Genomic DNA, 15,850 nt, shown 5'->3' on the forward strand with positions numbered 1-15,850 from the left:
GCCTACATTTAGCCTCTTTGTGTGTTTGTGTGTGAGAGGTAATTGATTGATTGATGATTGATTGATTGATTGATTGATTGATTAAGTGAACGTATATGGCCATAAATTTCATGTATATAACTCTGACCACTCAGCCAAATGATAGACCTCAAGTGCAGTTCCTCAATCCCCAAGAGCAAGCAGAAAAAGGTCTCCGCTCACAAACATGTTTTGCTCCAGATATCTCTCCAGATATCACAGACATGATGATTAAGACACCAGATTAATCCTCCAGTGGCTCTCAAGATGCTTCTGAAAGAACCAGCAGGGGCAAATCATAGAGTAGATATATATTTCTCTCCAATATATTGTTCCCTGCTAAGGACCTTTGCTCAAAACTGGTTGAAGTGTTCCCCAATCATGACAGGTCAGTATAGCATAAATATATATTTCTTGTGGATTTTATGCCAATATTTTTAGACTGCCAATCAGGCCAATACCTACTCAATTCCAGAGTTGACAGACTATTCCAGATTTCTCTATATGAAACTTACTACATTACTCCACACAGGTGAAATATACACTGATCACCATCTTGGAGTAATTGTACAAAACCATTGAAATTCTCATAGCTGGTGCTCTTTTGAATTACAAATGAAAAAAGAGGCTAATAATTAGCTATTAGACTCAATGGTCAACTGTGTCCTTTACACTTTGAGTATCCAGACATAAGGGAGGCCCGAAAAGAATGGATCAGATCAATGAATGAAGCACGACATATTTGTAAGACAGATCTCAACAAAAGTAGCATTTCTTTCACTATCTATAGTATCCTGTTTGAAACAAAGCTGCTGGCAAAAGTAATACAGGAGAAGCCAAATCAGCAGGAATGTTGGGGATTATTGTCATTTTCCTGTTTCCAGAATTAGCCCTGAAGGTACAGCCTCTTGAGTGCACTGGAGACGAAGCCATTCAAATTCCAGAAGAATGGTATCAGGATGGAGACCTTCTCATTGGTGGATTGCTGTCCTTTATTCACTACATGTTTCCCAAAGTTGCTTTCGATAAACATCCTTCTGAAGAATCGGTTAACTTCCCATTGTAAGAAATCGCTCTCTTAGCTTATTTCAGTCTAAACCTGTTCTTTTCTTTCCATCTTTGTAAAACAGAGAGGTTAACAGCAGCTTGGTAAATAGGAATTATTTGTTAATTCAACAACCCTTTTTCTAATTAAACCAAAATCTGATAGATCAGAATGTATGTTGATTATCAATATTTGCCAAGAATAAGGAATGCCCTTCTGATTGATATTGAACTAAGTAACCTACTTATTCAATCAGCTCTTCTGTTTAGTTAGTAAACACACTTTGACATGATCTATTTGTATATTATATGTAGTACATTAACCATTTAGCATTGTTACTAAAATAGTAATGTTAATCTTTTATACTTGTAGACAAAAATGTTATAAAAAATAAATGCAAGAGAACTTCTGAACACAGGAGCTGCTCAGCTCAGAGAGATTTCTTCCTAACTCAGACAAGCTTTGCTTAAGAAATCATGTCTTTGTGTCTATGATTCCTGCACCAGAACAAGATGTTATTCTCTTGAGAACTGAAATATCTTCCAACTTCCAACTAATTCACCATAATCTAATAGGCATTATAATATCTAAAATATAGGCATTGACTGTGGAATGAAAAATCATTTCCAAAACCTTGTGGTAATAGTATAGCAATAGCATTAGCATTTAGGCTTATATACCACTTCACTGTGCTTTACAGCCCTCTCTAAGCAGTTTACAGAGAGTAAGCATATTGCCCCCAACAATCTAGATCCTCATTTTACCTACTTTGGAAGGAGGGGAGGCTGAGTCAACCTTGAGCCTACTGAGATTCGATCTGCCAAACTGCTGGCAGCCAGTGATCAGCGGAAGTAGCTTGCAGTACTGTACTCTAACCACTGCACCCCCAAGACTCTCTGTTACTAGTTATTAATGGTGTGTCTCTATTTTTTCATGTATTACTTAGGTGATCCACCTGTCCTATTTTAAAATGATCACAATCTTTGAAATCAAAATGCAAAGCTGTAACACAAAGCTTTGCAAATAGAAATTGCCATCTCCTTTTAAGAACAAATAGAGTTGACCGTTGAAGAAAAAATAAATTTCTAAACATGTGGCGATGGTCATCAGCTATACTTTTCTCCTCACTGAGTTCCCCCTGTAATATAAATAAGTTCCACTCAAATCAGATTCTCATTTTTTAAATAATGAACCCATTCTCTTTCCTCCAATTTTGTAATCTATCTTCTCTTCAGAGTTTTCTTATGGAGTATTTAATGATTCCTACAATCCATTATTTTGTTGCATATGAAGGAGCATAATGTTTGGTTTTTACAACACTGGACGCTCTTGAGCTGATTGTAAAGGAATTGGTTTCATTATAAGATGAATGTTTTAACAGAATCACAGAATGTGAAGAAGTGGTAGGTTGTAAAATATTTCACCACTGGTTCACATGTGTTTGATCGACACTTCTACACATGTGCAGGAGCATCCCATTTGGGTGGGCAGAGCCTCCTGCCACCCAGCGCTACCAGCTATAAGGACAGGTCCAAACTGGGAGCAACCCACTGCTGGTGGGAAGGTATCTTGAAGAGCTTCTAGTCCAACCCCTGCTCAGGCAGGAAATCCTCTTTTGGGGGGATGGGGGACATTATGGAACTGGGGCCAAAATTTGAATGGAAAGTTTAACATAATTACATGAAGTCTCTCCTTTTTAAGGGCAGAAAAATGGGATTTCTTCTGTAGGTCTCTTCTACATGACAACTATACAGATGTTTCTAGAATGTTATCCTGTCTTTGTTCTCTAAAGTTTTTCACAGTTCCTCCAATTATTCCAAGGGAATGCCTTACTTTTTTATTCAATCAAGTCCTTTATCATTTTCCATTGCATCCTTTTGGGGTTATTTGTTTAAGTATATATTAAAGGATATGAGCAAACAAACCACTTAATATTGGATATGACCCTTGAATCATAAAATTATGAGACTCAGCATAGTTCTTTGGGTCTTTCTCATCATATTTTTATCACTGGACATGCCTTACTTAGTATGCAATGCATAGTAGAGTTCTTCTTTGAAACAAGTGACTTTTTTACAGTGTGGTAACCAAGTTCTATCAGCACGTCTTGGCTTTAGTGTTTGCTGTGAAAGAGATAAACAAGGATCCTCACATCTTGCCTAACATCACTCTAGGATTCCACATCTATGACAGCTACTCTGATACACTAATGACCTATCGTACCACTCTGGACCTGCTTTTTAAGTTGCATAAAATTGTCCCCAACTATATCTGTGGGATTGAAAAGAAAGTTATGGGAATCATTGGAGGGATGAGCCCTGAAACTTCCACACGCATGGCAGAAATTTTGCAGCTTTTCAAGATCCCACAGGTTGGAGCCATAACTAAAGATCTCAAAGACAAGACAATCACCCAGATTGTCTGCTGTTGAATTCCCCTTCAAGAAGCAACATGTTGCTTTATCAGTAACAAGATATGTCAATAAAGAGATGTATTAAAGAGCAGTAAAGAAGTTAGGGGAAAGGATGAACTTTGTTTCTCTTCAGTATATTGCTGTTTTCAGTAAGATGAATGGTGACATACATAATTTTAGTTGTTTGAACCTGCAGGCTTTTGCTAGCTGTCATTAACTGCCAGTTGATTTTAATTCATACAATTTAAGGATAATGTGAACAAATATGTAGGCTTAATATTAAAGATGGGGAACACAAGATATACTGGCAGAAGAAATATTGACTTAGGAAGCACCGAAATATTTGATTCTTTAAATTCAAATGCTTAGGTTATCTTCAAGAAGATGACTTCAAATTATTATTGTTGTTGTTGTTGTTGTTTGTTGTTGTTATCAACATCATATCATCATTATTTATTTTATTCATTAAACATGAAACTCAGTCAACTGGACATTTAAAAATGCATCACAATTATGTTGTTGTTGTTATTTTTATTGTTGTTGATATTGTTGTTATTATCATTAGCATTATCGATTTCTGAACCATATCTATATTTTAAACAGCCATATTTTGAATAATATCTTTGTTTAAATCAATAAAATCCATCCATTCTCTTTATCAATTTCTCTTGTTCCTCCTTTCTTTTTCTTATTTTTTTTAGATTTCCTATGGCTCATTTCAACAGGCAGTAACTGATGAATCTCACTTCCCTCCTTTTTATCGCATGGCCCCCAAGGAAGATCTTCAATATGAGGGTTTAGTCCAGCTCCTCCTGTACTTTGGATGGAAATGGGTAGGACTTGTCATTACAGATGATAAACATGGAGAATGTTTCCTGCAAACTCTGGAACCTAGGCTCTCGCAAAATAAAATCTGCTCCGAATTCACAGAAAGAATTGATAGAAATTTATATTTTACAACTATATTAGATTTGGCTGAACATTGTATGAGGCACATTACTTTGTTCACACAGAGAACAGCAAATGCAGTTATTGTACATGGAGAAAATACTGTCTTTTCATGGCTGGCCTCTATTCTACAAGCCACCGAATTTTATCTCCCAACGCCTTTTGATTCTTCACTGAAAATTTCCACACGGAAAATGTGGATAACAATGGCACAAAATGATTTCACATTATTTTCCTTACAAAGAGCTGTGGATATGCAAACATTCCATGGGACTATTTCCTTCTCAATTAGCAAAAAAGAACTTCCAGGTTTCCAACCATTTATACAGGCTGTCACACCATCTGGGGCAAGTCAAGATGGCTTTATTAAAGATTTCTGGAGCCAAGCTTTTTGCTGTTCACCACCAAATCATGATGTTTACCAATTTGAGAAATGTTCTGGAGAGGAAAGAGTAGAGGACCTTATTGCACCCTTCTTCGAAACCAGAATACTTGGTCATAGTTACAGTATCTATAATGCAATCTATGCTGTGGCTCAGGCTTTACAAGCTGCTCAAACAGTGAGGACTTATCAGAAGATACAAAAGGACAGTGATCAAGGGCGATCAAAGATTGTGGAAGCCTGGCAGGTAAGATTTCCTTTTGTCAAGACTCTTTTGAAATGTTGATTACAACAGAGTTCCAAGACTTAATGAGTCAGGAGATCATTGTAGACCATCTATCTAAACATCACTGATGTTCATCTTTCTTCAAGATTCATGCAATACAAATACTATTACAATATTTTGTAAAATATTTTTAATATTTTTATTAAAATATTTAAAATAAAATATTTGTATTAAATAATTTAATACAATATTTTAGCTAAAACATTTTATTAAAATATTTATTTTAATATTTTTTGTAAAATATTTTTGAAAAATTATTGCAATATTTTGTAAAATATTTGCAATATGTTGTTGCAGTGGGCAATATTGCAAACATTACTCACTGCAACAACATCGCCAAAAAGGCTTCAAGAGTTGTTAATCTAATCCTACGTAGCTTCTTCTCTGGTAATATTATGCTACTAACCAGAGAATACAAAACTTTCTCCAGACCAATCCTTGAATACAGCTCATCTGTCTGGAACCCACACCACCTTTCAGACATAAATATTAGAAAACATCCAGAGATACTTTATGAGAAGAGCCCTCCTAGGCTTAGAAAGCTTAGAACTACATCACCTTAAACACGATCTAAGCATAGCCCATAAAATCATCTGCTACAACATCCTTCCTGACAACAACTACCTCAGCTTCAACCACAACAATACACAGACACAGATATAAACTCAAAGTAATCTGCTCCAAACTTGACTGTAGGAAATACGACTTTAACTACCGAGTTGTTTGTTTGTTTGTTGGTTGGTTGGTTGGTTGGTTGGTTGGTTGGTTGGTTGGTTGGTTGGTTGGTTGGTTTAGTGGATGTATATGTCACCCCTCTCTGAGGACTCGGGACTGCTAAAACAATATACAATATACATATCTTGGAGTCCTCGGAGAGGGGCGGCATAGAAATCCAATTAATGAATATCTAAAATCCAATTAATTTAGCTAAAATTTCTTTTAAAGCCCTAATAACATTTGTTTGTTTGTTTGTTTGTTTGTTTGTTTGTTTGATTGATTGATTGATTGATTGATTGATTGATTGATTGATTGATTTTTATGCCGCCCTTCTCCTTAGACTCAGGGTGGCTTACAACATGTTAGCAATAACACTTTTTAACAGAGCCAGCATATTGCCCCCACAATCTGGGTCCTCATTTTACCCACCTCGAAATTCTATAGAATTTCTTCCCATAATTTCTTCTTGCTCTTATCCAAATACCTTTCTGAAATGTCACTGAAAAAAAGGCCAATGCAACTACAGTGTTTCAGTCCTCTATACTTTTCTTTATTCCTGTGGAAGAAAGATTCCAAACTTAAAAGCAGTGTTGTTGGAAGACATTTTGGAAGCAAATCTGTGTCCTTTCAATCGTATTCCTTTTTCTTCTGCAAGCTCCATTCATTTCTGCAGAGAATTTTCTTCAACAACAGTGCTGGAGATGAAATTAAATTCAGTGAAGATGGAGCACTAGAAGCTGGATTTGACATTGTAAATTTGGTTACTTTCCCAAACAATTCCTATATCAACAACCCAGTTGGGGGATTAGATCTGGAAGGAGGAGCCTTCCAAATTCATCAAGACAAAATCCAGTGGCATCCTGGATTCAGTCAGGTACCATAACAATAATATGGCTCTGATCAGTAAAAGGCAGCCATTGGCGGCCCTACTTGAATGCTCCAGTGTGGTGGGGTGCATGTGTGCATGAATGTGTGTGCACCCTTCAACTTCCTGCGTATACACAGCGGCCAAAGCGTGTGTGTACCATTTTGCCAATTTTCAGTATTTCCTTGCTTCTGAGCAAGCACAGAAGCAAGGAAATGTCAAGCAACTGAACAGCGGTGTGTGTCCCCCCAAAGTTCTGGCCGTGCAGCTGTGATCCCCCATGGCACAGCAAGCATTTCTCGCCACAGCGATGGTACAACTCACTCAGCTGCCCTATTGACACCCTGAGAGATGCCTGCTGCAGCGTGGGAGAGTACAGCTGCATAGCTGAGCTCAGGCTGGCCGCCACTGTTGCTGGAGCTTCACTTGGTATTTTGCTCCTTCTGCATTGGAGGCAAGAAAATGCCGAGCAAAGCTACAGCTACAGCAACAGCAGCGGCCAACCCGAGCTCTGTCCTCAGGGCTGTACTCTCTTGCACCACAGCAGGCATCTCTCAGGGCAGCCAAGTGAATCATGGCCAAAATCACAGCACTGGAGGCCCAGCTCAGCAGCATGCTACTCTCCACCGAGCCCAGACCCAAAGTGCCCCAGCCGTGGCCTCCAGCAATCACAGCAGCTGCCCTCTCCTTACCTTAGCCCTGCTTTCCTGCAGCCCTCCTGCTGCCTGTGCCCAGCCGAAGGTGGCCTGGGCTCCAGCAGCACCTCACCAGTCTCCTCCCTGGATTGCTGTAGCTCCTTGCCAGGTAGGTGGGTAGGCCTGGAGGGCAGGTGGGACAGGCGCCTAGCAGCGGCAGAGCACCAGCCAGCATTAGAAGCTCCGCATGCAGCACCTGGCCCATGAACGCACTGCGCCACTACATGCCTGCCTCGGTGGTGCAGGCCAGCCAGAGCCTGACCAAGATTGAGAAACTGCACCTGGCCATCCACTACATTGGCCGCTTCACCGAGCTGCTCGGCCATGAGATGCACCTGCCACCCTGCCAGCTCAAACAACCCCACTGCAGCCAGAGTGGGGACGGCCCGTTCCCGCTCTGAGCTGCACATAAGGCGGCCAAGCCAGCACCATGCTGCTCTTGGTGGAGCCACCTATTGCGCCCCAGTCACCCACCTACAAGAGTCTCCCTGACAAGCTGCTAACCTTCCTGGAGGATTTCTTCCTGCTGGTGGCTCCTGGCTGGGACTGCCTGCTACTGCTGCCTCGCCTTGCAGGACCCAGCCGCATGGCCTCTGGAAGGCCCCAGCAGCAGCAGCGGCGGCGGTGGCAGAGGTACCCCATGCCCGCTGCACTATCTGGGCCCACCTATCAGGTGGCACTGTTGCTGCTGGCTGGGGCGGCAAGATTAGGCTGCTGCAGATGCGCAGAAGCTGAGTCTCACATGCCCGGCGCTTGCACAGATGGCGGTTAATAGATAGGTAGATGAGAGATAGAGAAAGATTATACAGTTTAAAATAGACAGAAAGGCAGATGACAGAAAAATGGACATGAGAAAAATAAACAGACAGACACAAGAGACAGAGACACATAGATGATGGATGGATGGATGGACGGACAGACAATCATTCTGGGCATTTTATCAAACACATAGATGATGGATAGATGGATGTAGATGGGTGGGTGGGTGGGTGGGTGGAGGAGGGAGGGAGGGAGGGACAGTCATTCTGGGCATTTTATCAAACACATAGATGATGGATGGATGGATGGATGGATGGATGGATGGATGGACGGGTGGGTAGGTAGGTGGATGGATGGACGGACAGTCATTCTGTACATTTTATCAATTGTTAAAAGTATTTAAAAATAAGGAACAAAACAAAGATACCATTTAAGTCACACAAAATAGTGTATAGCTTGATTTGAGAGTGCGGGCTGATGGGTAAATGGACAGTGTCAGATCAAAACAATAGAGTTTGGGCATATTTGTTTCTCTAGACACTGGATGGTGCTACAGAGCAACAACAGTATAAAGTTACCCAAAAGAGGGTAGACATTTTGGTGTGTCTTATACACATTTTTGGCCTCCAGAAGCCCCACCCCCATGTCCTATTTTTGTGAAATGCCCAAAAATGGGGTGGGCAGAGATATTGTGAGGCCTGCAGAGTGCTCCTAGGGGCTAGGGGAAGGCAAAAATACTCCTGTTTTTGTGCAAAAAATGGGCAGAAAACAGTGGGTTTTTTGCAAAAAGGGGGGTGTTTTTCCCCTTCTCCCTCCCCTGGGAGGACTCTGCAAGCCTCCCAAACCCTGTGCCCACTCAATTTTACAAAAAAAAAAGGCAAAGTACAAGCTGTTTTTCACAAAAACATGAGCGGGTTTTATTTTATTTTATTTTATTTTATTTTATTTTATTGTATTTATTTTATTTATTTTATTTATTTTATTTATTTTATTTATTTTATTTATTTTATTTATTTTATTTATTTTATTTATTTTATTTATTTTATTTATTTTATTTATTTTATTTATTTTATTTATTTTATTTATTTTATTTATTTTATTTTATTTTATTTTATTTTATTATTTTATTTTATTTTATTATTATTATTATTATTATTATTATTATTATATTTATATTTATTATATTCATTGTATTTATTATTATATTTATTATTATATTTATTATTATTATAATTATTTATTTATTTGTTCATTTATGTATTTGACTTCTATGCTGCCCTTCTCAAAGCGACTCAGGGCGGCGAGTAACTTTTTTACTTTTGCTTTTTCCAGCCCCCAGGAGCACTCTGCAGGCTGCCCAAACACCCTGCGTGCCCCATTTTTTGAAAAAATGGATGAAAGGGAGACATTTTTCTCAGAATGGAAGCATTTATGTAAAAAGAATGGGGTACACAGAGGATTTGGAGTCTTGCAGAGTGTTCCTGGAAGCGGAAAGGACAAAAACTTTTTTTCTTACTTACCTCTTTGAAATCTTGGTGTGTTTTATACACCGGTGTGTCTTATAATCTGAAAAATATGCTATATGTTGTGCCATGACACTCCTGCTTGAGCAGGGGCTGAAAGGGAAGACCACCAAGGCCCCTTCACTTCTCTTCTATTCTATTCTGGGGTAAAGCACTCCTGGTTCGCTCGTGTCTATCAGTTATCAGAGAGCCGGTCGTAAAGAGAGTGCGAGGCTCTGCCCACCCACCTGGATGCCACCATTTGGGTTCTTTTACCCTCTGCACATGTGCAAAGCATTCTGTGCATGTGCAGAGGGTAAAAATGGCAACATCCAGGCAGGTGGGTGGAGCCTTACACTCTCTTCACTACCGGCTCTCCAATGACTGATAGACACAAGCAAATCAGGAGCATTTCATCCCTGATTCTATTGTATTCTATTCAGAAAATATACCTTTTTCATAGTCCCTATAAATGACATTGTTTAATTAATGGGACTTGAAGTGTGCCAACCCTATGACAATGATCAGTGGAACAGGTAGCCCATGATATAATCGGGCCTTATGTCTTCCTGGGTTTAAAGATAGTAACCAGAGCCTTGACTGGAAAAGAATAGGAAAAATAATCCACATTTAGATGTAAAAGTAAATTTCATTAATTAAAAAGCATTTCATTAATTAAATTTCAGTTAGATAAAATACAAATAAAATGCAACTTCAGTTATGTCCCTGGCTCTGATAACATTTTGGAATTTTTATTGTCTCTTACATGGCAAAAGTGACTATCAACAGCCTTGTTCTTATTCATTGGCTGTTAGGGAAAAAAACATAAGCAAAAGGTTAATCCTGACTTCTTTCATTATTTGGGAAAGATCCCTCCTCCCTCATTATGTAATGACCCATGTCCTCCTGGAAAAAGAAAGAAGAAGATTGAAGGGCGGAAATTTTGCTGCTATGCTTGTGCTCCGTGTCCAGAAAAGATGATATCCAGACAAATGGGTAAGATTCATGGCATTCCAATGGAACCGGCCTATATCCCAGTTAACAAGAATCTCTTCTATTTATTACTTCCTGTATTTTGTTTTTATGTAAGTTTTTTAAATGTATACAAATATTAAGTACATGAACAGTATGACTTCTGGGTATTAATTTTGATATCCAATAATAGTAATAAAATTGACAATTTTTATCACCTTCCATTAGTTGTACTCACATCTTTCTAGCAACATTATACAGAACTGCTGATCTTAACCTACCAGCGGACGCTGTGAACTCCAACACTCTGGACATTTTTAAGAGAAGATTGAACTGCCACTTGACTTGTGTACTATAGGGTTCCTGCTTGGGCAGGGGGTTGAACTCGATGGCCTTCATGGTCCCTTTCAACTCTAACAATCAATCAATCAATCAATCAATCAATCAACAAACAAACAAACAAACAAACAAACAAACATGTTTTATATTGGGAGGTTCTCAACCTGGGGGTTGGGACCCCTTTGGGGGTTGAACGACCATTTCAAGAGGTTCTTTGTTATAGTTTCATAGATACTTTAGAGTAGAGTGGAGTGGGGTAGAATGGAATGGAATGGAATAGAATTTTTTATTGGCCAAGTGTGATTGGACACATAAGGAATTTGTCTTTAGTGCATATACTCTCAGTATACATAAAAGAAAATATACATTTGTCAAGAATCATGAGGTTAATGATTGTCATAGTGGTCAAATAAGCAATGAAGAAACAATCAATATTAATAAAATTGTAAGAATACAAGCAACAAGTTACAGTCATACAGTCATAAGTGGGAGGAAATGGGTGACAGGAAGGATGAGAAAAACTAGTAATAATAGTAGTGCAGACTTAGTTAATAGTTTGATACCATTGAGGGAATTATTTGTTTAGCAGAGTGATGACTAAACATCGATGCGAGTTCTTTTTGAAATATGCTTTTTATTTCCTGTTGAAGCATTTTATCTTATTTTAATACATCCAAAAATTACTCACAAATCTATCAAAATCCCACATTCTGAGTTGTCTGTTACATCAAAGAGCCTGCCTTAAAACTATTCACTCAGTCCTAGAGTCATTCTTGAAGTATGTGATATTTATAATTTTTTATAGTCCTCCACCAATCATATTACTACTTACAGATTTTCCCTTGTCTTCATTAGTCACCTCGCAAGCCCTTGGATTCCAATAATAGTTCCAGGTGTTTATGAACCATTCTAATTAGCAATCTTCAGGAGTCTCAGAATTTTTGCCTCCTTAGTCATAAAGCAATATACCACCACTCAGTGTTAGAGATTATCCCAAGGTCTTCCCAGCCTTATAAAAATATGGTATATTTCCCTTTCCTTCACCAGTTGTTGGCATCATCATCTAAAATTTCAACATGACACTTAATCTAACAGCGTTCCCATTTCTTCAAATAATTTTCTTTCGCTTTTTCCTAATAAAGAGTCCAATGTTTTCAGCATTTAAAAAAGGCCTTTTCAAGATGTTGCCAATAAAATGTCCAGTCATTCTATATTTTAAAAATTATATCCTCTCTTAGATTTAATTTTCTTTTGTGTCTGTAGTCTTCCACTAAGTAATTGTTTTATTTTATTCATTTTTATTTATTTCATTAAGCATGTATTAGTTAAAAGATAAAAGAAGAAGATAATAGGACAGTAGGACAGTAGGACAGAGAGGGTAGGCACAACGGTCCGCTTATTATGCATGCCCCTTACGAACCTCTTAAAAACGGGGAGAGGTCAACGGTAGACAATCTAAGGTTAAAGGTTTTAGGGTTTGGGGAATAAACCACAGAGTTTGGTAGTGTGTTCCAGGCGTTAATCACTCTATTGCTGAAGTCATATTTTCTGCAGTCCAGTTTGCAGCAGTTTACATTTAGTTTGTGTCAGTAAAATGCAGCAAGAGATCATCCGTTAGCACGACCAAAGCAATTTGCATACTGTAGCTGGGCCTGAATCCTGATTGTTGAGGGCCCAGATAATCAGCTTCATCCAAGGATCACAGAAGACGAGGAGGGTGGGGGCAGTACAAATCTCTGTGGGTAGCTGATTCCAGAAGGCTGAGGCCAATACAGAGAAAGCTCTTCCCCTAGCCTCCACCAAGCAACATTGCCTAGTTGATGGGACCTGGAGAAGGCAGACTCTGTTGTGGACCCTCTCTGAGGGGGCCAAATTCCCCCCCCCAAGTAATGGATGGACAGATAGAGTGTCCTTGGGAGGCAGAAGCCACAGCCACTCCGTCTTGTCACGGTTGAGTCTGAGCCTGTTAACATCCATCCACCCCTGACTGTTGAGGGCCAGATAATTGGCTTCATCCAAAGACCATTGGAGCTGGAGCTATACCACCTTCTCAACAACCTTCCCTATAAAGGGAAGGTTGGAGACAGGATGATAGTTGTTAAGTACAGCTGGGTCCAGGGAAGACTTTTTAAGGAGGGGACAGATGCTTCCTTGCAGAAAGCCAGAATGGACCAGTCCCCCAAAAGAATCATTGACAATCTCCTGGACCCAGTTCTGTGTCATCTAGTTGCTGGCCAGAACCAGTTAGAAGGAACATGGGTCCAATAAACAGGTGGTGGAGCTAAGAGCTCCCATGGCCTTATCCACTTCATCAGTGGAAATGCTATAAAACTCCAACAACATTGATATGTAGAAAAATCTAAATTGTCTTGACCTTCAGTACTCATTATTACAATCTAGGTTGAATAGAGAGTTACAAAAGATTTTAGAAAACACATTGCAGGTAAATCCAGAAAAGCAATTATGAAAAACTAAAGTCTGTTCATAAACTCTTCTCTTCTTTTTAGACACAGAGAATTGTGATGGTTGCCCAGAGGATCAATTTCCAAATGAGGCTCAGGATGAGTGCATTCCAAAAACACTGCATTTTCTCTCCTTTGAAGAGACACTGGGCGTTACTCTGGTTTCTTTATCTCTTCTTTTTTCCCTAGCTACAGTTTTGGTGTTTATAATCTTCGTTAAGCAACGGGACACTCCCATTGTCAAAGCCAACAATCGCAACCTCACCTACCTTCTACTTATCTCCCTCTTTCTCTGTTTCCTCTGCTCACTTCTGTTCATTGGACAACCCAGTAGGATGACATGCCTCCTCCGACAAACAAATTTTGGCATTACCTTCTCTATTGCAATCTCTTCTATATTAGCCAAAACCATCACTGTTGTTGTAGCTTTCCTAGCATCAAAGCCAGGAAGCCTCTTTCACAAGTGGGTGGGGCAAAAGTTGGCCTATTCTATTATCTGGTTCTGCTCCTTCATTCAAGTAGTTATTTGTATTGTTTGGCTGGGTACCTCTCCCCCATTTCCAGATTTAAACATGCAGACACTCTATGGAGAAATGATAGCTGAATGTCACGAAGGTTCCATCATCATGTTTTACTGTGTCTTAGGCTACATGGGCCTCTTGGCTCTTCTCAGCTTCACTGTGGCCTTCCTAGCCAGGAAGTTACCAGACAGTTTCAATGAAGCCAAGTTCATCACGTTCAGCATGTTGGTTTTCTGCAATGTTTGGCTGACCTTTGTCCCCACCTATCTGAGCACCAAAGGGAAGTATGTGGTGGCTGTGGAGATCTTCTCTATCCTGTCTTCTGGTGTTGGTTTACTGGGATGCATCTTCATCCCCAAAATCTATATAATTATATTTAGACCTGAGCTCAACACTAGAGAGCAATTAACATACAAGAAATAGAAAAAAGAACAAGATCTTTTTTTTTACCAGCAAATACTAATTGGATGTGTATATAGAGTATTTCTCAGATATAAGTAATCTGATGGAACCACATTGATTTTTTCTGTCCAAACTCAAAAGTAAATCTGTTAGGTGACATGTTAGCCATGTAACTAATAAAGTATGAATAAATTTGTCTTTCTTTCACAGTAGATGGTGGTGGGTTTTTTGGGGGGATATAAGTGCTTTAATTTTTTTCAAGGCAAGCAATTCTCTGTATGCTCTCATTGGGCTTTGGGGGGGAGTTTTCAATGTTTCACATATCAATTCTCAGATTGGGGAGAGGAGAGAACTAGGTCACTTTCAAATTAGACATTAGAAAGAACAGTCTGTAAATAAACCTCAAGATTCATTAGATTCTTGAGTGATTTTTCTGTCTTCTTTAAAAGCATTGACTAATTGGGTTTTTCTCCAAAGGTATATATATACTACCGAACTCTCTGCATGACCCTCAACTCAATCCAGAAAGTTTGCCAGCTGAATGGTACTTTTGGGAAATTATGTTAATGGACAGCTCTTGATAGGAGGGATCTTTTAGTGTAAGAAAGAAATATATCCCTGTGGACAAGTATTTCCAAATTGGGTTTTTCACTTGAACTTACTGTTCCTGTGCAAGAATATGTATTCTATTGGCTGTAGTCAGGCTCCCAGGTGGAGTTATATTTGTCTGAACCAAGTTTGGTTGAACCTTGGGCTAATGTAATGTCCCCAGGCGATATCACAATGCAATGAGCCCTGCTGCTAGATAATCCTATAACGTCCTGGAGGGTCATGTCTTAATCCCATCCTCCTGGAGCTAAAGGGCTTTTGTCTTGTAGATAGGCTGGCCCAGTCCTCCTCAATGGGCACCAAATGTCTGCTGGGGGCAGGAGTTGCAGGGAGCTGCCCTTTGTCTTTAAAAACATGTTTCTCCTTTTCTCATCCAGGGAAATATAATTGTCAGGTCCAAAGCCATTATGTGAAGTTAGAGGCTTTGGACCTGCCACAGTTAGCAGCGATAGGGAAACAGGAGGGGTGAGAGAGACATTGATAACCTCCACACATTCCTTACACAGAGTCCAAGGTCAACTGAACAAATGAAGAAGCCAGTGAATCCCTGCACAGGATTGGCCCACGTGATTGCACTTGTGGGTGTGGGGATGTGAGATGACGGCCACGAATCCAACATGGCGAAGCTAATAAATCGAACCTTGTGTAAAAGCACAGGAGTGGAATATGATTTATTTCTCAGATGCTATTTGGCTCGTTGACAATAATATTCTGCCTTTTTAATATTTTCTAGAATATTTCATTCTTCTAGGAGAGGAATGGGATACTAATCTTCTACACTGCCATCAGAATATTTCTGGAACCATCTAAATATACTAGAATTCCTATTTCCATTCCCAATTATCAAGTTGGATCTTGACAAAAGAATGGAAGATTGTTTTTGCAGTACCCCAAACCTTCTGAGAACCATTGCAA

At 39.4% G+C, this 15,850-nt stretch overlaps 1 protein-coding gene across 1 annotated transcript; it reads left to right on the top strand.

Moving 5' to 3' along the window:
* The first annotated feature begins 868 nt into the window (after positions 1–868).
* LOC139153689 (vomeronasal type-2 receptor 26-like) lies at positions 869–14,347 on the top strand. Its single transcript, XM_070727952.1, has 6 exons — positions 869–1,080; positions 3,143–3,434; positions 4,178–5,053; positions 6,465–6,683; positions 10,500–10,626; positions 13,449–14,347. Exons 1-6 carry the CDS (start codon positions 869–871, stop codon positions 14,345–14,347), a joined length of 2,625 nt encoding a protein of 874 aa, XP_070584053.1.
* The last annotated feature ends 1,503 nt before the right edge of the window (positions 14,348–15,850 follow it).

This window comes from Erythrolamprus reginae, chromosome Z (assembly GCF_031021105.1).
Source record: "Erythrolamprus reginae isolate rEryReg1 chromosome Z, rEryReg1.hap1, whole genome shotgun sequence".
In the NCBI taxonomy this organism is placed as follows: Eukaryota; Metazoa; Chordata; class Lepidosauria; order Squamata; family Dipsadidae; genus Erythrolamprus; species Erythrolamprus reginae.

What these genes read in the sequence shown, in the direction of transcription:
- LOC139153689 (XM_070727952.1), top strand. Translation starts at nt 869, where the DNA reads ATGTTGGGGATTATTGTCATTTTCCTGTTTCCAGAATTAGCCCTGAAG. An exon ending in GGCATCCTGGATTCAGTCAG is followed by an intron (nt 6,684 to 10,499) that starts GTACCATAACAA and finishes TATTTGGGAAAG; the next exon opens with ATCCCTCCTCCCTCATTATG. An exon ending in GATGATATCCAGACAAATGG is followed by an intron (nt 10,627 to 13,448) that starts GTAAGATTCATG and finishes TCTTCTTTTTAG; the next exon opens with ACACAGAGAATTGTGATGGT.